General features: G+C 44.1%; 1 protein-coding gene across 2 annotated transcripts in view; it reads left to right on the top strand.

Annotated features, from left to right (window-relative positions):
* The window catches only part of LOC142661905 (ATPase family AAA domain-containing protein 3-B), a 61,007-nt gene extending 38,567 nt beyond the window's left edge, over window positions 1-22,440 (top strand). Inside the window, exons 15-16 of one of the 2 annotated variants that reach the window (XM_075839608.1) lie at window positions 4,480-4,588; window positions 21,849-22,440. In XM_075839608.1, the coding sequence (XP_075695723.1) occupies window positions 4,480-4,588; window positions 21,849-22,028 (289 nt within the window). In that variant the 3' untranslated portion in view covers window positions 22,029-22,440. The remainder of the gene's footprint in view (window positions 1-4,479; window positions 4,589-21,848) is intronic. The other variant, XM_075839609.1, reaches the window with a different exon arrangement.
* Window positions 22,441-24,802: the final 2,362 nt, after the last annotated feature.

Genomic DNA, 24,802 nt, shown 5'->3' with positions numbered 1-24,802 from the left:
CTTCCACAGACGGAGTGCCAGTGCTCCCCTGTATCTGCCAGGTTACTGAGGAGGTGACCCTGCGTTCACCCGCAGAAGTCTGAGGGTAAGTATGTTCCATCCGCCCTCTGTTTCTACTGCTGTCTGGGGAAGTGATGGGAGTCCCTTCTCTGAGAATGTCAGTCCGGCCTTGCTTTCTAATCTTCCTCCGGCTGGCGTCTGGCCTCGGCCGCGTTTGTTTGTGCCGTTTTTGCTCCACCTCCTCCCAGGCGGGTGTTCCTTTTCAGGCTATTGCCTCTTGCCTCGTGTCTGCTCTTGATTGGAGGAAGACCTTTTACGGGAGACGGGTTTGTGGGGCAGAGCTTAGGTCTTTTGAATGCCGTCGCCATTTTGAAATATTTAAGGACTTCAGCTATTCAGGTGCCATCTCTTTCTTGTCTTCATCCACAGGGGTACACCGCTCCAAGGGTCTGGTAGACCAGACTTTTTGGCTGTATTGTTTTGTTTTGTTTTTTTCTTGTACTTCCCCAGGGGGGCCTTTTTTCTTTTTCAAACATTGCTGTATTTTCTTTTCCCTTTCTGTCATGTCTACCCCTTGGGCGGATGTTACCGTGCAGTCTCTACAGGTGGACAAGGCTACTTTCTAATGCCTGTGGTGGTTGTGATCTAAAGATTAGTTGCAGCCGGCCTGCCCCATTCTGCCCAGAGTGCTTGCTATCCAGGGCCCCCCCAGATGGCTCCCACCCCCTGGGGATATGGCACTTACTGAAGGGGCAATTTTTTTTGTTTTAAATGTATATATTTTTTTTTTTCCTTAGGCCCCAGGGGACATTTCCATACTAACGCAATACATGGTGCAGTTTTGGAACGTTTGCTTTTCCAGATTGTGGCTGTTCAGGGGCCCTCCTTACTTTCCTTTGGATAATACTCCCGACTACTTCTCGACTTAGATCCCATAAGAGGTGTAGGCGGTGCCTTGGACAGGTCTCGTTCCTCGTCCAGTTCTTTCCAGGGAAATCCCATTGCAGTATTCAATGATCATGTTGCCTCCAATGTGTATCAGTCTCTTTCTTCACATGTGTCTTTTTATTCAGAATCAAAACGGGTATCATGGTTGTCCGCTGCTATACAGGCATTAATACGTGCTGTAAGAGATGCTTTTCCTGTAAGGGATGACCCCATCTCTCCTTCTCAGGAGGAAACACCCTTACAACACCAGCGGCGCCGCAAGCTAGGTATTCCAAACCATAGCAATTTTAGAAGTTAATAACCAAGGAGTTGACATAAGTCTTTGTTTCTAAACGCACAGATGCTTTTTGCTTTTTTAGGAGGATTTGGTCTCATTGTGGTCTTTCTGGTGATGTTCTTTTGCTAGGCTATCAAGATCCTCTACTATTCCTCTGGCTGAGGCGGCTTCTCTCAATTTATCCGTCAAAGTTTATTTTTGATGCGTCCCTAGAGCCAGTCCGTTTAAAAGCCCGTCGTTCTGTTAATTCTATTGCCATCTGGATGGATCGTCAACATGTAAAAATCCCTATTGGTCCCAACTCCGAGCATGATGGTTTTTGGGATTGATGTTTATCATTAGGACAGCAAAGGTCTTTCTACCAGTGGATAATGTAGCCTTTATTTGAACCGAGGTAACTTCTTTGCCAGGACACTTTTAGCTATCTGTTTTCTGCATGCGAGTACTGGGCAGAATGGTGTGGTCCTTCGAGGCCTTCCATATGCTCTGTTCCACTCCAGGCACATTCAGAGGGCAATGCTTTCACACTGGAACAAGTCTCAGAACTCCCTGGACAAATCTATTCTCCTGCGCACTTGAGTCCCATCAGAAGATGGGGTCAGACCTCACCGACCATCTCGATGGGGTTGGTCTTTTCCTCACATTCAGTTGCTGGTCATCCCAACAGATTCTATTCTGTCCCGGTGGGGTGCAGATTTTAGTCATGATGGAATTCAGGAACTTAGTTGCAGGACGAAAGGTCCTTGCAGATCGACCTGTTGGAATTGAGGGCAAAATTCCTAACCCTCTCCCACTGGACACTTCTTTAGATTTGGCCAGTCAGGATCCAGCCTGACAACTCTACGGTGATTGCTTATCTGAACCACCAGGGCAGCACCAGGAATCAGCTGACTCTGTTGGAATTCTCTCGGATCCTCCTGTGGGCGGGGCATCATATTCCAGTTACGTCAGCGGTCCACAAACCAGGAGTGGACAATTGTGCCGCATGATTTTTCAGCCGAGAGACTGGATCCAGGAGAGTGGTCTCTTCACCCAATGGCATTTCATCAACTGTGCCAAAGGTGGGGCTACCCAGATGTGGAATTCTTTGCGTCCCGTCTTAACCACAAGGTCCCTACCTCCATGGACAGGTCACGGGATCCTAAGGCCATCGCAGTCGACGCACTGGTCATGCCATGGAAAGAGTTCTTTCCTGTATCTTTTCTCTCCACTTACACTCTTGCCCAAAGTGCTCAAGTGGGAGGGCCTTCCTGCGATTCTGGTGGCTCCAGACTGACCTTTCCGGTTCTGGTGCGCACATCTAATCTACATTCTCGCAGCCGCACCATGTTGTCTTCTGCTTTTTCCAAACCTCTTTTCCCAAGGTCTGCTATTCCACCCCACTTTACCTCAGAAACATTTAACGGCGTGACTGTTGAAGCCGAAGGCTCTGGTCTCCCTGAGCCAGTCATCCAGTCAATAATGAAGGCCAGATAACCTCATTCAGCCAAGGTATACCACCGTACGTGGAAGGCTTATTTCCGCTGGTGTGAACGCAATCATTTCTATCTTAAAAAATGTTCCACACCTAGATTCCTGTCCTTTTCTGCAATCGGGCCTTGAACATGGACTTGACTTATCTTCCCTTAGTGTCAGATTTCTGCTCTGTCCATTCTGTTTCAGAGAACTTTGGCTTTTCGTTCTCAGGTGAAGACTTTTTATTTTATTTTATTTTTTTTTTCAGGGTGTGGCTCGTGCGTGCGGTCCCCCCTTTCAGACACCCCTTTGAGCCTTGGGAAATTAATTTAATTCTCTGAGCTCTTCAGTGGACTGCTTTCGAACCTTTGAAATACATTTCGCTTCGTCTTCTTACCGGGAAAGTGTTTTTTCTGGTGGCTATTACCTCCATCAGACAGGTTTCAGAACTTACTGCCTTGTCCTGCAAGTCACCGTTTTTTTTGTCGTCCAAAAGGATAAGGTGGTGTTCCAACCTGTCCTGTCTTTTTTTTTTTTTTTTTTTTTTTTTTTTTTTTTTTTTTTTTTTTGCAGAAGGTAGTCTCTACCTTCCATATTAATGAAGAGATTGTTCTCCCTTCTTTTTGACCCTTCCAATCCCATGCGAATGACTGGGTCGTTTCGGTTCTGCAATTATTTTTTGTGAGTCCTTAAGTGGCATGCATGGGTTTGGCTGCATCCATGGCCACGATTGCGTGTTGGTTCTGGTCTGTGATTTTTGTAAACCTATTGGTCCAAAGGTAAAGTTACTCCCCTTCGGATTGCTGCCCATTCTGCGATGGCTGTTGGTGCCTCCTCGGCGGTCCGTTATAAAGCTTCAGTTGCTCAGGTTTTCAAGGCTGCTACCAGGGCTTCTGTTCACACTTTTACTGTTTTACTAAATTCATTGTCTGGCCTCTGCTGATGCCAGTCTGTATCTATAGTGTTAGAAGGGTCGCATGGCTGTAGTTTTTGGGAAACTGCGCCAAAAAACTGCAGAAATTGCCTCACATTGAAATCAGGTGTTTTTTTTTGTCCCGTGAAGAGAGAAAAAAATGCTTGCGGGGGAAAAAAAAGTAATCTTCTCTTTAATCCTGCGGTTCCGTCTCTAACCTCCCATTGAAATCAATGGGAGGCAGACAAAGCGTTTTTCAATGGCTTTCTCGTTGAATTCATTGGGGGACACAGGTTTTTTGTTTATTCCGAGCCCTGGTTCTGTGTGGTTTTCTACTGGGACTGTGGACATGTTTGTATTCTTCTTCTTTTTTTTTTTTTTTTTCCCCCCTACTGCTTTTGTACAAACACTTCTTAGCAAGTGTCTATAGGAAGGGTATGGCCTTCTTGGGCGGAGCTTAGACTTTCCTAGCTAGTGTCGCCTCCTAGTGGCAGCAGAATGTACCCATAGTGCGGTGTCTGCCAATGGATTCAACGAGAAATGGATTTTATGGTGAGTACAAAAATCTTGTTTTTTCGGATCCATCACATCCTGTATAAATGTGTGTTCGCGGCTCTTGTCAGTTCCCTATTTTTCTGGTTTCTTTTTTGTCCGTAAATGTGTTTTGAATGGGTCTGTGACGTAAGTGTGTACTAAATGGAGGAAATCGAGCACTTCTTCATCTAGCCAGACAGTAATCGCTCCCGCAATGTTTACCTTGCGCTATGCATTAGCTACGTTTTAGAAGCCATTGTCCTGCACTGTGTACTTTCTCCCATGCAGAGAAAAGTGCACCATTAGTTCATGTCTCTGAGCCATTACAATCTGGTTTCATTATTTTGTTTAGGCGGCTGAAAATTACACAGTTTGACTACGGGAAGAAGTGCTCCGAGCTGGCGAAACTTACCGAAAGCATGTCTGGCCGAGAGATCTCCAAGCTGGGTGTCGCCTGGCAGGTATGTTGTCATTTGGCAGTTTTTGGGCACTTGACAACTAATGGGCTGTTCAGAAAACGAATGATGTGAAGCAATGTCCAGTTTCCAATGTATTACTATATTGTATAGTTAAAGAAATACATATATATGGGGTCAGGGGGCTATTGAACCTTGATTTATGTTCAGCTTTGCAGCACCTGGCTCCTGAGTTCAAATCTAACCAGGGTATCATCTCCATGGAGTTTGTAAATGCAAATTTCTGTGCCGATTTTAATTTAAAAATATTTCTTTATCAGGGTTTTAACTTAGTTTTTCAGAGCTTTAAATTCCCTGCTTCCCTTCACAAACCATCGGGTTAAATACTAACATTTTGGCTGCCTTTTTTTCATCCACAGGGGGGAGCTCAGGAGCTTACTGCATACAGAGTAAGACCCCCATGTACACGACCGTATTTTTCATCCATGATTACGGAACTATTCATTTCTATGGGTTACGAACAACTATTTTTACAGATGGGTGTCCGTTCCGTAAAATATAGAACACGTCCTAGTCTTGTCCGTAATTACGGCACGGACTCCCCATAGAAGTCTATGGGCGCTTCCGTAATTATGAACGCCTACGGATGTGCACCCGTAGCCGTTTGTAATTACGGAAGCATTGCTTGGCGATATCGGGTTTGCAGATGTTGCATATCATTTTGTGTTTTCTTCATTTTGCGGATCCATAAATACGGATGCACTACGGACCGTATTTACGGACACCGTTTCATAATTGAGGATGATTTACGGATAACTATAAGTTAATTCGGATCCGTATTTACGGACAGTATTTATGGTTGGTTGAAATCTACGGTCGTGTGCCCGTAATAACTGTCGCAGACTTTACAGGCCATTATAAAGCATGGGAGCACGGTACGTAAAAGCAAAAGGTAGGAGATGTCCTATCTTTTGCGGAAGGCTTCTACGGCACAGAAAACCTTCCCGTAAATATACGGGAAGGTGTCCATGGACAATAGAAGTGAATGGGTCCGTAATTGTGGGCCGTAATTATGGATGACTTTTACGGTCGTGTGCGTGGGGCCTTAGTATCGTGTCTAATGTATAAATACATATGCAGTAAGCTCTTAAGTGGCTGCGGGCAGATAGTCCTATCATTAAACTACCGTATATGTATTAAGTCTGTGCCAATCTTAATTTTAAAAAAACAAGCTGGAGTAAGATACGACAAATTATTAAGAGGCACACACCACATTAAAATTCCAGTTTCTGGTGTAAATTATAGTAAATGGGGCAATTGGCCGCGCCCCTGGTTTTAAGCTCCACCCGCCTTTTTGCAAATTGGGGAGAGCCATGGAAATGGTTAAAAAGACGCAATTTTTACAACCTTTCTACGCTAGAAAACTGAAAATAATGGTCACAAAAATAGTCTGTAAGGCGCAATAGTAGGTTTTCTGTAAATTGTGATACTCGTTGGTTGAAGTACATGGGGTGGAGGAAAATGCTTGGATTGCTCTTATTACCATACACCCACTGCCTCAACATTGATGCCTTTCTACAGAGAGATTTGCTATTGTCTGCTTGTTTCTCTGCAGTTTACTGTAATGTATCCAGACAGTTTAGAGGGTGTCCCTAAAGTCTGAAAGAAAAAATTCTAGTAAAACTTCCCATGATGCCCCTCTCTGACTCAATGGGGTAGATTTACTATTTAATGCGCCAGTCTTGGCTTAATGCCTGCAGCAGTAAGATGCGACAAATTTATTAAAAAGCGCACACCTCCCCAATAAAGTTGTCACATCCTCAACTCTCCGTGCTCCACAGAGTGAAATATACGCCAGATAGGAGCAATTTTTTCCGCAAATTGCGACACTTTTTCTATTTGCGACTTTTCTAAAGTTGTTGAATTCAAAGTCTATGGGACTGACCGAAACATCGGAGTACAGCGCTCGACTGTTTCCGTCAGTCCCATAGATGTCCTTTTGGGCGGCAGGAGCTGGCTCGTCCTCCACTTCATTCAAACTCCACCTCACTGCGGGCGGTGCCGTGGGGGTTCAGGACGCTCATTCTCGCAATCCGTAATAATTATCGATTCTGCTACAACCCCGTTAAAGTCTATAGGCGCATCAGAGCATACATTGGGAGAATTTTCCAGCATATATGCAAACACTGTAGACGTGGTGTGCATCAAGCCTAATTCTTCCCTCAAATTCAGCATGTGGACAGTAGGTTTGGATGATGGACATGGGCCTAGGTTACTCTTTCTCTGGGTTGGTGGCAGCTTTCTGCAACAGAAACCTTCCCCCTACTGCTCTGTCTGCAGTGGAGACTGAGCCTGACCCTCTCTCTAAGCCATTGTAGCGATCCATAGGTGAATGACTTCTATTACAGACTTCTACACGACTGTTTTTGGAACTTATAGAAAGATAGCAATTGTTCTTCTTTTTCCATTTCTGATACAGAAGTGTTACTAAATGTGATCTATCCTGATCTTCATAAATAAATCTGGAGATCCATAGGTCATCTGTTGGCCGTGGCCCACATTGATAAGCAGCAGCCAAACATATTCAAGCGGCAACAAATCCTTTTGTGCCTGATTTTAGTAAAATAATTTTTGTATTGGGACTATTTTTGATGGCAAAAATGGGTTTCGGAATAAGGTATTGTACATTTAGCAGATTTGTATGGCAAAGGTATCAAGTCGACAATGGTCCATTAATGTTGTCATTTTCCACATTGGTTGGAGCTATCCATTACTCTGCATGTCCTTTCTGTTGAGGTATAAGAACTTCTATAATCTGTTGGAATGTTGTGTGTCGTGGAAATCCATCGCTCAAAATATATTAGACTGAAATTTATACGAGTCCAAGGGACTCTCAGGCCAGGCCCGATTATTCAGTATCCTAATTAGGATATTTCACCGATATATATCGAGAGAGGAGAAGAAAACACACAGACGCTGCTGATATGCTCAAAATACTCCTCTGAAGGTTTATTTCCAAACTCAAACTATAATACTGAAATTCAGAAGGGGTGCAGGCTTGAGGTTAACCAATCGGAGACAATGTGACAATATTACTTATTCAGCCAATTACAGACACGATACATTCCAGATACATCATTATAATTCTTCACACATCAGGTTTGCAGGTGGCCTTATCTCTCTTGGGCAGAATGTTCCCGTAAGATGGGGGAGACCTTCCCACACGCATATTTGCCACCCTCCCATCTCACTCCCTGTTCCTTCTCTGCAAACTTCGTATGGGAGCCAAGGTCAAAGATAAAACATACAAAATCAACATTACTTGTATTAAAGGAACAATGACTTTCCTATTCACTACAAAAAAACCAAGATGGGAACTCCAGACAAGATGGCTGCTGCACGAAACTAAACCATTTAAACATTATTATAATCCCTTTCACATAATACATATCTTAGTAATTCGGCATCCTGCTTGATAATTAATAATGTAATTTCATACAGAGAATATAAGCAAATGAACCATCCTTCACATGTGGAACCGGTCTTCTAAATTTTGGATTCAATTTCAGTTTCTCTCCTTGAAGAGGACCTGTCCGCTCTTCTAAAATGTCTCTGACCTAAAATACCGATTCTGGAGCATCTTTTCTTAGAACTCTTCATTATTCTGTTCCTCTGTTATTCCTCCTGGAAATGTATGCATGAATTGATAACTAGCCGAAACCATTCCCCTTGTCAAAGGGGGTTTATCTCTACACATTCCCCCTTGACTATGTTATATTGTGTAAAAACTCACCCTACTGGAAAGGGGAATGTTAACGAACAGTTGTCAATCTTATTCCTATATTTCCAGGAGGAACCGCACAATGCAGACTAAAATGCTCCACAATTGGTTTTTTTTGGGGGGGAATATTCGTATTTATTATAACGGACATCTCAGGAGCGCAGAGAGATCCTCTTTGAAAAAGTTTGGCTTTAGAAAAAAAGGGCCTTTTTATGTTTTTGTTTTTTTTTCAGAAACTGTGCCAACTCCTCTTGTATATTGACTGCGACTGGTATTGCAGTTTAGCTTTAGTTGCTTCAATGAGGCTGAGCTGCAATACCAGATTCAGCCTGTCTACCAGAGTGCCGCTGTTTCTGAAAAAAAAAATCGTACAACCCCTTTAATCTTTCTTGGCTCGTGGAACGTCACAAAGTGCTGCCCGATCGGGCTGAATGGCTCCTAAATTATCCACCATTCTTTAAATGCTTTAATTCACAGGTTCTAGTCCCTTGTTCAGACTGAGATTTTTCTACCTTATACCTAATTGAATGCAACACTCTTAAGGGTAAAAGGTATCTTAGTAATGTCTTTGAAAAATATATTCTTTCCAGGGATGGTAGGACCTTTACGATCTGAACTTCCGTGTCTGAGTAATGTTTGCGGCGGCGATTTCTTCTAACATTCTTCTCGTTGGCGAGACTGTACAAAAGGTCTGCGTATGGCGCTCTAATTAGAATCTATTTGCTGTTGGATTCCAGCTTTTCCCATTATTTCTGCATGTTTTTCACGACACTTGTAGAAAAATGCAGAACTAAATAATGGTATAAAAAAGGGAGCGGGAGCGCAAAACGACGCCGCGACACCCGATTGAGCTCAGGCAGCTGAGCCGGTGTGACAAATTGCAGAAAATGACTGCAGAGCAGTGTTTCAAGACCATTATCTCCGCTGGGTGGATAACCATTTGCATTAGCGAGGGCCAGGGAGCAGGAGGCCTCAATGCTACTGCATTGAACGAAAGCGTTTACATTGACTCTCCCCACAGGCCGTCTTGCCTTTTGTCAGGATTTGCTTGATTGTGAGAAACTGTTTTTTTTATTTTGTTTTTTTTCTCACATCCGCAGAAGATACGCCGAGCCTAGTTCATGGGTGCAACTGCAGAATGAATAAATGTAGGATATGGGGGGGGTGACTGAGAGGGGGGGTACCCATAAATATCGGCATTCAGGGCACTGGTGGGTGTCGTATGGAGATGCCTTCTGTCTTAGATTTGACAGCTACTCCGAGCCACTGTTGTCACTTTTGTAGCCCTCTGGATGTCCCCAGTACCCTGAATTAATCAAGCAGCGGTCACCCATACGTGCAAACGCTCCATTCATTCTCTACAGGACTGCCGGAGATAGCCGAGTACATTGTTTGGCTATCTCTGGCCGTCCCATAGAATAGAACGAATGGGGCGGTGGCGCACAGAACATGCAGCATCATTTTAGTTTATTAGGTGAAATGAGTTTTCCATTCATTGCAGAGGAGAGGGGCCACACGTGCAGCTTCCTCACAATTGACGTTTGGGGTCAGGGATCTGATTGCTGAACCCCCAACAAGCACTTGGCATGTTGTAAACATTTTTTCACTGGATATGCTTGCAGGGTATGCCATATATGTCTGACAGGTAGGGTATAAAGCCCCCATCTTTGGGGGGGAAAAGGGATCCCATGACTCCCACATTGATTGAAATGGATAGCCAGCGCTCTCCTGTTCTCGTCCTATCTGCAGCTGGTGACGGCTGCCATATTAAAAAACAGGGGTCACAGAAGCCCATTCTCCTATCAGACGTTACATATATGGCATATCCTGTACTTGGTCGGAAAACCCCTTTTAAATCGAACCTCATCTTTACAAGTTTGTTTCTTTTGGAACTGAAAATATATTTTTGGGCCACATCATGCTCTTTATGCAATTTAAACCTGCATTCTGCTCTTTTTAAATATTTTTAAGAGGAACTCTGGTAAATAAAAACATGTTTTACCATCAGAACGATTTATTAGGGAACTCTCAAGGCTCACTGTTATATTGTTGTGTGTATGTGTATATATATATATATATATGTGTGTGTGTATGTATTTTGTGAGTGGGAAAGGGACTTGGTTCTAATATTGCTGATTCAAGAGGGTAAAAGGTTCAGGGTGAGGAGACTGCAGTTAATCTTTTACACCAATTTATATCGAATTGTAGAATTCCATCCGAGCCGGAGAAGAACATAGAAGTGCCGTGTATTTAATGGATGCCATTACACTTGTGCCACTAAATGCTGCATTATTTAGTAGCCCTAGAGAGTCGAGGAACACATGGTCACCTATGCATCCGGCAGCGAGAGGAATCTGTCCTGATAAACGCATGAACTCTGTCACTGTAACCTCCAGTCCCCCCCCCCCCCCCCCTCTTCCAGTCTCCGCTGAGAGGGTAACCTTGTTAAAGGGTATCTCGCCTTCCAGCTTGGCTCAAGACTTGCTTTGTCAGCCAAGTCTGCGGAAATGGGTTAACGTGTCCGCAGGGGGAGATAAAAAGTATGAATATGAATGAGGCGGGATGCTGGTTTTTAGTACGCTAGCAGCTCTCAGCAGGGACAGCCGCTCACGCTCTCTCTCCCTCTTCCTCCGTCATCTTTTCTCATTCCTCTTCCTATTCCCCCCCCTTCACATCCCCTGACAGGCAGGGACCCCGCAGCTTGGCTATTTTTAGAAAGTCATTCAGAAAAGCAGCCAAGCGCAAACCATCGCAGTATTCGGCGGCGAGATGCAGGGGTTTGGTGATGACTAGTGAGGGATGAGCACTTTATAGGTATTAATGCAGCCAGACACTGCAGCGCCTCCAATAAACGGAAGCATTAACCCTTTTGTTGCCAGCGGTGGGGATGGTGACGTATTCCCATGTGCTCTAATAATCTATTTTACTCCCTCTTTGTGTTATCAGACGTTTTCCTGTCTTTGCTGATATGGTAAATTTCAAGGGCATAGTGCTGCGTGCATAAAAAGACGCGCCATAACCTTGACAATCCTTCATACGTAATAGACTTGGTTAAAACGCGACACATTGAATTGCTCATTTTTATTGACGACCGTCTTTACCGGATCCTTTATCCTCGAAGCCGCCTTTTGTGGTTATTTTTTATGTAGCGTCTGTATTTGATTATTACGTTTTGTTTGTTTTTTTTCAAACCTGCGTCCACTTGACGCCATTCATTTGGTCAAGATGAATGTCTCCAGGTGTGGGTGTATGGTCCGAATTAAATCATCATTAAAGCGTTTGACATATTAAAAATATTTCATAGAGGACTGCCCCCCCCCCCCTAAAAATTTAAATTTTGCATTACATAGACGTTCTTGAGCAATCCTCTTATGTTAAGTTGTTACAGGTGTTGTACATGTATAAGGTTAGAAATGGGGCTTGAATATTTATACATGCAAGTACATTGCGCCAAATTTTAGATTATTAAGTGAATCATTAGTGGCACAATCAGGCAGACCGCGAGGACTATAAAGTCGCCCTATGAGCTGTGACTATTTTCCTGTACATAGTTACATAGGTTGAATAAATACACGGGTCCATCAGGTTCAACCTTTCTCAATAAATTACCCGTCATTCATTGCTTGATTAACTATAACCCTCAATCCCATTCCTAAATAAATAAGCATCTAGCCTTTTTTTAAATGCTGACATAGTATCTGCCATTACTACCTCTTGGGGAATGGTATTCCATAGCTTGACCACTCTAACTGCAAAGAACCCTTTCCTGTATTGATGTCTGAAACGTCTTTCTTCCATGAATGTCGCCTGGTCCTTTGGAGAGTCCTTGGAAGGAACAGATCATGTGCGACTTCTCTGTATTGACCGCACATATACTTATACATATTAATAAGATCCCCTCTAAGACGTCTTTTTTTTTTTCAAGCTGATCAAGCCCAATTTCTCAAGCGTTTCATTATAAGTGACCCCTCCCATCCCATTTAATAATCTAGTTGCCTGCCTTTGAACCCTCTACAGTTCTCCTATGTGTCCTTTTTACAATGTGGAGCCCAAAACTGAATTCCATATTCTAGATGTGTCCTAACAAGGGATTTATAGAGGGGTAATATTACATTTGAGTCCTGGGTTTTTATCTCTCTCTTTTTATACACCCTAAAATCCTACTTGCTTTTGCAGCTGCTGCCTGACATTGAGTGCTGCTGCTTAGCTTATTTGTAACCAGAATACCCAGGTCCTTCTCCTGTTCCGTTATCCCCAGTTTTGTTCCATTTAATGTATATGAATTAATGCTATTATTGCATCTTAAGTGCATTACTTTACATTTATCGACATTAAATTTCATCCATGTTTTTGCCCATGCTGCCAGCGTATCTAGGTCTTTCTGTAATATTTTAAAGTCCAGCTGAGTTTTAAGTATCGTATCGTCCGCAAAAACTGACACCTTCCACAATGTCATTAATAAAGAGATTAAAAAGAATTGGGCCTAACACCGGTCCTTGTGGTACCCCGCTGCTGACTTCAACCCATTTTGACTAAGTTCCATTTATAACTGCTTTTCGTTTTCTGTCCCTTAACCAATTCTTTACCCGCTTTCATACACGTTCCCCCAGTCCCTGTGTCTGTAGCTTCAGAACAAGACTGCTGTGTGGAACAGTATCAAATGCTTTTGCAAAATCCAAATAAATCACATCAGCCGCATGACCAACATCCAGATCTGCGCTGACCTCCTCATAGAAACAGGGTATGTTGGTTAGGCACGACCTGTTTTTCATGAATCCATGTGGTTTATCCGTTGTTAGACTTTTCTCCGCTATATACATTTGTAATTCATCTCTTAGAATACCCTCAAATACTTCACATACCACAGATGTCAGACTTACTGGACGGTAGTTACTCGGTTCTACCTTTTTACTCTTCTTAAATATTGGTACAACATCAGACGTCCTCCAATCCTGTGGCACTGATCCTGTTACGAGAAAATCTAAGAAGATGAGTCTGTCCAATACTGAGCTTAATTCCCTTAATACCCGTGGGTGAACACCGTCTGGGCCAGGGGATTTATCAATATTTAATTTGCTCAGACGCAGCTGTATTTCCTCCTGTGTTAAGCAGGTAATATTGGGTGAGGAACCTTTATCGCTGTCCCCCTGAATATTTGGCACTTGCAGCTCATCAGTGAACACCGAGGAAAAGTACGTGTTTAATATCTCAGCCCTCCCTTTGTCCTCTACAATTGTCTTCCCATGGTCATCTTTAAGAGGGACAATATTATCAGATGTAGTTATTTCAATGTTTCTGAAGGGTCTTAGAACAAGCGATTTAAAGAACTGATCATGGGGCAGGGTCGCAGAGTTATTTCTGGATTTCCTTTAGTAACCCTATTGAAGTTTACTTCTGTCAGCCTCTACCCCCAACCCAAAATAGCTGATAACCGAGAACGATAAATTATATTCAACGACGCAACCTAAAGTCTGGATCATCCACAATAGGTAAGTGGCCATTTAAATGACATTGGTACATTACTTGAAGGCACAATTTTATTTGAAATGTTGTGCTGCAGTTTAAAGTATGACATCGATAACCAGATAACGGTGTAAGGGCCTGTTCGCACTTTTTTGACGCAGAAACCGGGTCGGAAAACGCACTAAAATGCCTCCCAATGCTTTTAGTGGGAAACGGAGGCGTTATTTCTCCACGAGGGTTTTTATACGCTCACGGAAAGAAGCGTTATGCCCTTTCTTCGGGTGTTCGTCTCTGACCTCCCATTGACATCAATAGGAGGCAGGGAAATCTGTTTTCGCTTCGTTTTTTGCCTGCCGTGCTCAATGGCCGCGGCCGAAAAATGCGGCAGAGTACACGCAGGTCAAAATCTGCATTTGAGGCAGATTTTTTACATCTGCAAAAAAGCTCTGTGTGAACAGGGCCAAAGAGTATACAGAGTGGGCCATTTATATGGATACACCTAAATAAAATGGGAATGGTTGGTGATATTAACTTCCTGTTTGTGGCACATTAGTATATGGGAGGGGGAAACTTTTCAAGCTGGGTGTTGACCATGGTGGCCATTTTGAAGTCGGCCATTTTGTATCCAACTTTAGTTTTTTCAATGGGAAGAGGGTCATGTGACACATCAAACTTATCGAGAATTTCACAAGAAAAACAATGCTGTGCTTGGTTTTAACGTTACTTTATTCTTTCATGAGTTATTTACAAGTTTCTGACCACTTATAAAATGTATTCAAAGTGCTGCCCATTGTGTTGGATTGTCAATGCAACCCTCTTCTCCCACTCTTCACACACTGATAGCAACACCGCAGAAGAAATGCTAGCACAGGCTTCCAGTATCCGTAGTTTCAGTTGCTGCACATCTCGTATCTTCACAGCATAGACAATTGCCTTCAGATGACCCCAAAGATAAAAGTCTAAGGGGGTCAGATCGGGAGACCTAGGGGGCCATTCAACTGGCCCACGACGACCAATCCACTTTCCAGGAAGAAAGTACTTGTTCCAAGGATATAACCATTATAGAAAGCCGGGTGACCATCAATATGGCTGCCAGTATGATTGCCATATGTTGTTTTTTTTTTACCCACGTTTACCTTACTCCTGAAGAGAAACACTTCCTAGTTATTCCATTACACATCCCCCTTCTCCCATACCCTGCAGAATTGGGAAGTTTTTCATGGGAGCCACGTTGTCCGCCTTTAAAGGGGTTGTCCAGAATCAACCATTATTACCTATGCACGGGATAGGTGAATTGTCTGATCACTAGGTGCCCCACCTCTGAGACCCCCAACGATCGTGGGAATGAGCGTCCCAAACCACCAGATCCTCCTCACTGTGAGAAAGAGGTTGTATGAAGCGGCGGTCGAGCACTCGCCTGCCTTTCCATTTTAGGTCTATGGAACTGACCGGAATAGCAGAGCGATGTACTTGGCTGTTTCCGCACTTCCTATAGATTTTGAATGGAGCGCAGCGTGCATTCTTGACTGCCGTACCATTACATTTCCAAGAAATTGTCCAAAAAGTTGAAATTAATTTTTTTTAGGGATTGCCTTTAACATTGGAGAATAGTTTGAATGTGGAATATTCTGGAACGTTGCCGATTCCAAATGAATATCTCTGCATTGTGTTGGGGCCACGTAGCCAAAGCAACACTGAATAGAAAATACACTCATGGGTATTTCACAATATAACTGCCCCTGTATGCAGCGCTATGATGGCCGTTATACAGATTGTATCTATATTTTTCTTTGCCCCAAATAAAACCGAATGCTGTTCAATTTTAGATCAAAAATGGTAAATCTTATGGGAAGCCTATTGACCTATGAGCATGAATTGGAGTGTGAGGAACCTTGGACATGAGGGAGAACATACAATCGTAGTTCAGATGTTCGAGTCCAGGCTAACAATGAAGTGTGCTGAAAAGGCAGCATGTTTTAGGGTCTGACTGGCTCATCCATCAGGCACAAACCTCAAAAGTCCAACCCTCGAACTGCGATGCCCTTTTTTAATAGACCTGGTTCGTCCCGGTGTCGTTTGTGTTTGCTTTTTTTTTTTTTTTTTTTTGCACTTTTCTTGCACGTCTCTGCCAGCAATGACTAGTATGCCACCTTGTTGCCCACTGAGGCACCGCACCATGGTGAGGATCCCTAATAATACCGGGTGTGGGTTACAGTACATGTTCTTTGATATTTAATAGGTCTCTCGATGATTTGTGCTTTTCTGTATCCGATTTTTATACCATCCTCTCATCATGCTGCTGACCACTAACTTCTTAGACCGGGGGTACTCAACTATTTTTAGTAAAGGTTCATTTACCTGGGTCTGCTGAACATCAATAGTAAGACTATATTCATACAGGTCGGATTTGCCATAGGTCCTTGGATCTGCAGCAGAAATCCGAGACTAATCTGCCACTGCCCTTGTAGAGAGTGCCATTCAGTTCCTCATGTAGATGGTGCCACACACAGTGGCCATTTGTAGATCGTTGCCACACAGTGCCCCCTGAAGACAATGCCACACAATGCCCCTTGTAGATAGCGCCCTATACTTCCCCCTGAAGTTAGTGCCCCCCAAACAAATAAAAAAACTTGTTCTCGGCTAGCCTCATTCCTGCGACGAATGGAGCTGCACAGCCTACTAAGCCATGTTAGGCCGGCAGCTTATAAGACACCAAGACGGGACCCATTCGCAGGCCGGCATGATGCAGTGACATCATCGCGCCGGCCTTCGCAGGGAACCTACCCCAGCATCTTATAGGCTGCAGGCCTTCCATCGCTTGTAGCCTAGTGAATGGCGGAGCAAGGTGCTGATAGCTTCCTGAGGACGCAGATACAATTGAATGTGGTAGACGCCAGGGGATCCGCCTGGCGACACCAGTGGTCCGGGCAACTGACGTCCATGGTCCAACCGTTGAGGACCCCTGCGTTAGACAATGCTTTAAAGCTTGCCATTATAATGGCCACCGGCTGCAGATTCTGTTTGATTTGAAATAAAAACATGCAATTATGTCTATATAATAGACGCCTTCAAGCTCTTCTTGTTGTCATTTGTAAATGTTTAATGGCGATTTAATTTTTAAACGCACAATTAATTATTGAGATTCAAAGCACAGTTTATGTTCTATGTAGATATGAAGACGTCTGTAGAGCCGGCTCACTTGAATTACCTTGTTTTGTTCAGATATCGAGAAAAATCTGGTTTGGTTGTGGTAGATTATGCATTCATTCCACTATTCGTTATCAGGGGGTGCAGCTACTTTGTGAGCTCAGAGGTGAAAGTTTAATAAAGCCCCTGATTAATACAGGTAACTAGACGCTTGTGATAAACATGCATGTAGCCTAGCCATCCATTACGTTTTTTCTCTACGGCGTATGCGCCAGGAATTCTCCCAACGCAGGTACTTAAGGTATCCATAGGTCCCCAGTGTCCTTTCTGCATGAAACATTGACTCAGCAGATGCCACGTCCATACTTTCAACCAGATCTGTTGGCAACCTATGGTTCATTGCAAGTATTAACTGGGCGGTGGAGTCCACGGTCTGTTCCCGTGACCCCTGGATCCGCTGGACTCCCTATTTAACCACCCCGTGTTAGGTGTTCTCGTGTTCCTTGAATGCATCTCCTCGTTCCTATGACCTTCAGCTGGAGATGAGAGGAGGGAGAACTCTCCCTTTCCAGTTAATCTACATTACACGGCCGCTGCTCTGGAAAATCCCTCAAGAAAGCCATTTGTGGGAGGATGGGCCTTTCACCTACCAGCTGCCGAAGTCAAACTGCGTACACTGAATTGCTGCCGAATGTGAATACTCCAACTTCCCCGGCATTCATGAATAGAAATGGGGCATCATTAGCCGGAGCATGTGTTCACTTTAACTGCCTGCCGAACTTCTCATTCCGTCATTAACCCATTCAGGATCTTTGTGACGACATCCGCGCGCTGTCCGCTTATCACAGATCAGTTGCTAAAGAAACGCAAAAAAAAAAAACGTGAAACCGGGAAGTGCTTGCAAAAAGAATGACCTGAAAATGACACGGGCATTCATATGCTTTAAAAATCGGTCCGGTTTTGCAGATCTAAATCAGACAAACTGGTGTGAATAAGGCCTTGCGCTCAGCTCTGTTTATCCTGGACTCGCCGTCCTATGGAGTGAGCCCGTATAAACTTTTACAGTACCCGAAGAACATGTCCGACCCGTGAAAGTGATCCCCAAGCATGTGGCTGTTGAGCAGCTCCATGTGGTGGTTCCCTAGTGGTTGGCAGCCGCAGATATAATTGTATACCAATGAAACCAGGAACGCTGCGTCCAGTGACGTGATGCGTATTACGTGTGGATTTGCCACGCATATTTTTGTAAATCCGCAGCGTAATAAAGTAAATGAGATTTCAAGTAATCTCATCTACACGTTGCAGAATTTTTCCGCGCGTAAATTGATTTGCCGTGCGTATTTTAAAATCTGCAGCGTGTCAATTCATCTTGCGTTTCCTCCTGAGAATTGTCTGTTAATTTTTAAAAAAACGCACCAAAATCCGCAGGATAAAAACTGCACCCATTTCCGCATCAAAATGTAAAAACCGCACCTAAAAAAGGCATTTAAAAAAATGACGCAACGTGTGCATGCCGCCTTATAGTGTCGTTAAAACTTGGCTCCAGGATCTATGATTGAGTCGCATCACCGGAGCATAGAACAGGCTCTCGGCACAACTCTTTGCTCCATAGAACTGGACTTGGCCCCGTATCTCTGCTTCTTGCCATTGATCACCCTGTCCACATACTGACTGATCCTTAGTTCTAGTAAATGTTTGAGATCATTTCATGAATGTGTTTAATATGAATCGAGAGTCCACATTTCATTGTCATTGGTTCACTTTTAATTGGACTATCTATAGGATGCCCCTAAAGAGCCATGATAATAAGTTGTTCGGCGGTGCTGTAAGCCACTTCCATGGTCCAGCTGGGTTGGATGCCCTATAATTGGAGGAACGTTGCTGATGGTGCTCTTCTTCAGCTCATTCACCCCACCATCTAATTCAGTTGGACAGCGGACTCTCTTAGTGCCCGCTGGTTTAACTCCGTAGGAACCCTATGTAAATTGCCCTATTGGTGTCTCATTACTATGAATTGTGCTTGACTGTGGCTCTGGAGGTGGAGGACCTATCTGCCTTAGTTTAAAAAGTTGCGCGCCACTGACTCTGTACCAATGTAGAGTAGTCAACAGCAACTCCACATGTCATTTACTGTACCTGATCCTTCCCAGTGCCTGGTTGCAGTATGAGGCCACTTGACCCTATTTTAGCTGCTTACTCCTTCTTTTTTTTTTTTTTCTTCATGTTCTTGCTGCCGCCATTGTGAGGAGGATGCAGCCCGGGAACTGTCACATATCACATCGATGTACTACACTAGATACAAACACCTATTTTCAGCTTGGGAAGACTTGTCACTTCATTTCTATATCATTCCTGACCCGAAGCTGAATGCACAGTCAGCAGAAGTCGTCGCCCGCCCCCCCCCCCCCTTCCCTGCACCATTGACATTCGGAGAAGGGAAGAGCGATGTTGAGTTAATAGGAGACATATTAGCGAAAAATATCCCATGGAGAGTGGAAGTGTCAGCAAACCCGCCAGAAAATTGGTGCATGTTGATGGGCCATATTTATCTTTTCCGGATTTGCTATATGTATGAAGAAACGCATTAGTTTGGTTTCGTCTTCCAATATTGTAAAGAGTCTAATGCAATGATCGGGATATCCACCGGGAAAAGATGGATGCAATGTGCATGTATGAATGTAGCATTGAAGAGGACTTGTCGCCCCTCCTGACATGTCTGTTTTAGTAAATACTTGTTTTCCCCATTAAATGAAAATTCTGGAGCATCTTGCGCCATTCCTCTGTTGTTACTCTTGGAAATGTATGAATAAATTAACAACTGGGCGGTACCATTCACCTTGTCAACGGAGCGTGTATCTACATACTCTGACATTGTCAGCACAGTGTCTGCGCGTAAGTATACGCCCCTTTGACTAGGAAAATGGTGACACCCACTTATCAATTTATTCGTACATTTCCAAGAGGAATAAAAGAGGAATGGCACAATGCAGAGTTATACGAAAAGATGCTTTACGACATGCCCTGGATAGATTGTTATTTACTGGAAGTAACCAAACAAGGTCAAGGTCCCGATTATCACTTTCTACGACAATATGGCTGCAATAAAAGCTCTCCTATTGTATGTCACCAAGCTTTTTCAGACTCCTGAATGGCAGCGCTATCACATTAAGCAGTGGTGCAAGAGATGTAGCATTGCGTGACGAGGCTTATTTGCTCTTCAGGAGTCTGGGAAAGCTGGGTGACAACCTCCAAGAGCTGTAATGGTGGCTATATCTTTTGCCACCACACTTTCCCAGTAACCGATCGAACTATAAAATGGGTTATTCAAATTTGCAATTTTGTAGGATAAATCGCCCTGTATTTATATCGTAGGTTAAGATTTTTGGGGAAAAAGCTTTTTAAATCACCCGGTCTGTTGCCGGGGAGGGCGGTCCATACTTTTCTAGCTCTGGTTTCTCCGTTTAGCCACAGTTGAATTCTTTGGTCTGGCTGCGGAGGGCAGGACTGGACCGTGACACTTTTATTTCCATGTTTAATAAGGGTGTTTGACATTGAATGATTCACGGGGAATAGGACAAGTACCAGGCACCGAATCCTCTTGTGACACCCTCATTTACATGATGAAGTGAGGAGACATTTGTACAAGTGATTTCTCTTGGTTTTCTTGCGCTGACGGTTATTTCAGTGAATGTGCTGCAGTTAGATACTGATTAAAGGGCCATATGTCTCTTGTCTGGACTTCAGTGATATCAAATTGGCCCTTGCATTCCTGGTTTTAAAGGGGATGTCCTGTGTGTTTTCAGGGACCCAAATTGTAGGCTGATTTGTGCGGGGTTTAACAACTCTCCACTAATAAATGGGAGGCCCTGCCAGGGACACAATCTAATAGCTCAGAGTGCCTGTAAGAAAGCATTTGACAATTGACTGGCTAAACCTTAAATCCACTTTTTAATGTTAAAGTAACGTTCCAGGGAAAACTTGTTATGCCTACTGCAGGGCCTGAGGGGGCGGAGCATGACACCAGGGATTTAACGAACATCAAAGCTAGAAGTCATGCTCCGCCCCTTGAAGGCCTGATCGTTAGATCGCTCATGCAATACACTGCAATACTTATCTGTGCTCTACTATTAAACCTTGCCTTTTTTCAAGGCTTAATTGTAGGGCACTGGTGGCAGACCTTGAGGCCTTCAAAAGTCCTCTGGCTTCTATGGCAACCGATTGGCACCATGCGATTGGGGTACAACGGAAGTCCCCTTCCTCTGTCTAGCCACTCAGATGCCGTGGTTGCTACAGACCACGGCTTCTGAGGAATTAAATAGCCAGAATTTAAGTTCTGATTCCGGGCAGATGGCAGCTGTTTGGAACATCCTGCACCCGACAAGTCTGGCGCGGGCTCGGCTCCTGTGCCCCGGTCATGTTGAGGTAGTGCACATTCATAATGAAATATCTGTGCGTTGGAAGTAGGTAATCGGTTAAGGTTGAATACACATGTGCCGTAATTTTATTCCACGGATATGGCCACAGTGAACCCGCCGCAAAATTGGTTTGTTTTACATGGTTTGTTTTACATGTTTTTAATTTATTCCGGACTTCTGCAATGAAAAGTGGGAAATACGCAGCAGTTCTGCGGCAGATTATGCGGCGGACTCGCTGCGGCCGTGGTGTAAAATTACGCCACATGTGAATACAATTTTGATCTAAATGGGTCAACATCTACATGAAGTTTGCATGTTCTGACCGGGTTCTCATGGGTTTCCTCCCAATCTCGCCCCTCTCACATAATGCTCAGCGTTTATAGTTACAGCACTAAATCTATGGGTGTTCCGTTCTTTCCAGAATTGTAAGGCTTCTTTTTGATGTTTTATTATCGGCTTCCCTTATGATTGTATTACCTTTTGACATTCTATATTCTAGGCTGCAGCATATGCGTCAGAAGATGGTGTGTTGACAGAAGCCATGATTGATGCCCGCGTGGTCGAAGCTATCCGGCAGCACCAGCAGAAGATGGAATGGCTGAAAGCAGAGGGCAAGGAAGAGGGCAAAGAACCTGGAAGAAACCCTCTGCTCCCTCACCTAGAGGGGACACCTGTATGAATAGCTGGGAAAGTCTCCAGGTGACCACTCAACCGCCTCCACCTTCTGACAAGGGAGATTAGCCAATAGCTGCGCGTGACCACGTCCGCTGCGTGCCTTCTCTATATACGGGAGGACCAAGTGGAACAATGGCTGCCTCCTAGTCCCGAGGGGTTACAGGAAGCAGAGGCCACGGCTCTTCCATTCAGGAAACCGCCACGTCATCTTCACCATTCATTCCCCGATGGACTTGTGTCTTCTCTTTTTTTATATTTGTTTTAGGGTACCCATAATTATTAATGTATGCTAGACATGTATTACATTGGTTTTAAACCTGAATGAAGCTGCTGTAAAGTGATCTCTGGGTGAATGTAGCGAAATGTCATTGTTCAAGAACGTCCATTTACAAACTTATATAAAGAAGATGAACTCAGCCGTACAGAACTTCTTTATTATTCTGTGTGTCATTCGTTTATGTGCTTTGTCGGTCAACAGGACTTAAAGATGCTATTTAAAGGGGGAGTCCACTTTTTCTTACAATAGCCTAATTAGACCGAGCACATTTATTGCTTAAAATTTGCAACTTCTGCCTCATTTCAGTCCTGATTCACCGCTATAAGGGGACACTTATTATACGGAAGTAGCTCGTCCTTACAGCCATGATCGTCAGTGCAGAATTGTAAGCAAACACGGTCTCCTTTATTAGATCTCAGGGACTGAATTTGGGCAGCATGTGTATTACAATGTGTGGACGCTAGATGTGCTCAATCGGTGAGTCCCCGCGTAGAAAAGTGTGCTTGCCCTTTACGATGGTTCACTAAAACTTTTCCATGCAAATAATATTCCTGTGCGGTCTATTCCAGGAGTGCCCAATTCATGTTCTGTTCCCTGCTCTCCATTAAGAACCCGCCAAAGCCCAGGTGTCACATACTGTCTGCATGACTGTTCCTGGACTCAGCAGGCAAGTCTCCTGGACGGGCTGTTGGAAGCCACCACTAGGGGGAGCCTGCTGCCTTATGTATTTATATTGCTACCTTTTGACTTTTTAGTGGGGAGCTGTATAAGGATGTATGCAGTTAGCTCCCCCTTGTGGCCACTGCAGGCCGATTTTTTTTTTGTGTTGTGTGAATAAAAAAAAAAAACACCCTTCTGGCACTGTTAATGGATGCAGTTTGGATGTCGTTATGGGGGTGTGGGCTGGGAGGGGAACCAGTCACCAGCATTTCACCTCTTGAACTCTCCTCACCTCAAGGTGCAGAGACCACTTAGAAGATAATTATAGGTTACACAAAAATTATTTTTCCCCCACTTCTACCAGGTATTGCTGGTTTAACAGGTGAAATGATGGTGACGGGTTCCCTTTTTAATATGTTTTATCTACTTGTACCCACTGATCGCACCTCCCAGAATCCTGGGTCAAACAATGATTACATGTGTGCGCTGTATGTAAAACCGCTCATATCCTCCATCTGATCGATACCTGACCCACCCGACAAAGCTGCCAAGAAGAGGGTCCGTGTGAGTCACTGCTTTACATATTGTACTTAAAACTCCCAATTGGAAGTCCAGGGTGTGGTTCGATGGGGATTTTGTACCGGCACTGCTAATAGATACCCTCATATAAAGAGATGACCGATTCTCATTTATTTTGTAGATGGATTTATACACTCTACTTGTTACAGACCCATTACTCCTCATAGAGACCCCGGTAGTCCGAGCTGCTCTCTTGGCTTCTCTGACTGACTGAGAGGGGGCACTGACGTGTGTAATTTGCATATAGTGCGTTCCTCATTTATTTACTCCCCAATAAACGTCTGACTTCTATAGATGCACTAATTTAAAGGGCACAGTGATTATATCCCGTTGCACACAGTGGGACGGATTTATAGAAAGCAATGACCTAATTGATTGCTATGGACACCTCCACCTATCGTCCTATACACTAATGGTTATTAATGTCCGGGCTGCTGGGATAACTAGATCTTTACATTAGAGGGACTGTTGTTATCCCGATGACCTACCTCTCTCTGCCAGCCGTTTACCATATTTGCATCTGTATGTAAATTTGTTTTAGGTGATGTGTAAACCTGGGCAGCTTGACCACATATACATATAGAGACCGATCGTTCTAGTAGACTAGACTCTGCAATATAATGGTCCAGTGCACAGACCAGGGATAAAGCTAGGCTTCTACCCGGGGGAAAGATTGTTACAGGCCACTTCCACTGTGCAACGAGAGCCCCCTACACCGAGCACTGGACGCATGCCCCTCCAGCCCCCTTACCCAGCTACGCCCCTGCCATGGACGCAGACCTATATAGAAAATCTACAACTTATTAAAGTCAAGCTTATAAAGTGCTGCTAATATACAGACCAAGTGATCTAAAAAAGCCAGGGTCGCCTCTATTATTGCAGATTTGTCACACTGCGTGGTCACCGGACTTCCCGCTACTTGTTGCCATCTATCGCCACGTGACTGTGGCAGCCAAATACTGCTTGCAGTGGTGACATCACTGTGGTTGATAACACATGCACTCTGATGACATCAGGAATCGTGGGGGACTAAGTTGATCGGCAGTGTAGGTCCAGTGTTGAATTTAAAGGGCTTTTCCCATGAAGGACATTTATGACATATTCACAGGATCTGTCCTAAATGTCAGATGTGGGTCCCACCCCTATCTCTAGAACGTGGCCCCCTAATCCCCGTTCTAGCTTTTTGTGCTCACGCTGCCTCCCGGCCACTTCCTGATTACATGGTCGGGAGTTACGGAAACAGTGTAACTCGCTGAGCTACG

The sequence above is a fragment of the Rhinoderma darwinii genome, chromosome 10 (genome assembly GCF_050947455.1).
Source record: "Rhinoderma darwinii isolate aRhiDar2 chromosome 10, aRhiDar2.hap1, whole genome shotgun sequence".
NCBI lineage: Eukaryota > Metazoa > Chordata > Amphibia > Anura > Rhinodermatidae > Rhinoderma > Rhinoderma darwinii.
Note: the sequence above shows the minus strand (reverse complement) of the source record. Positions and strands in the feature narration are given on the sequence as shown.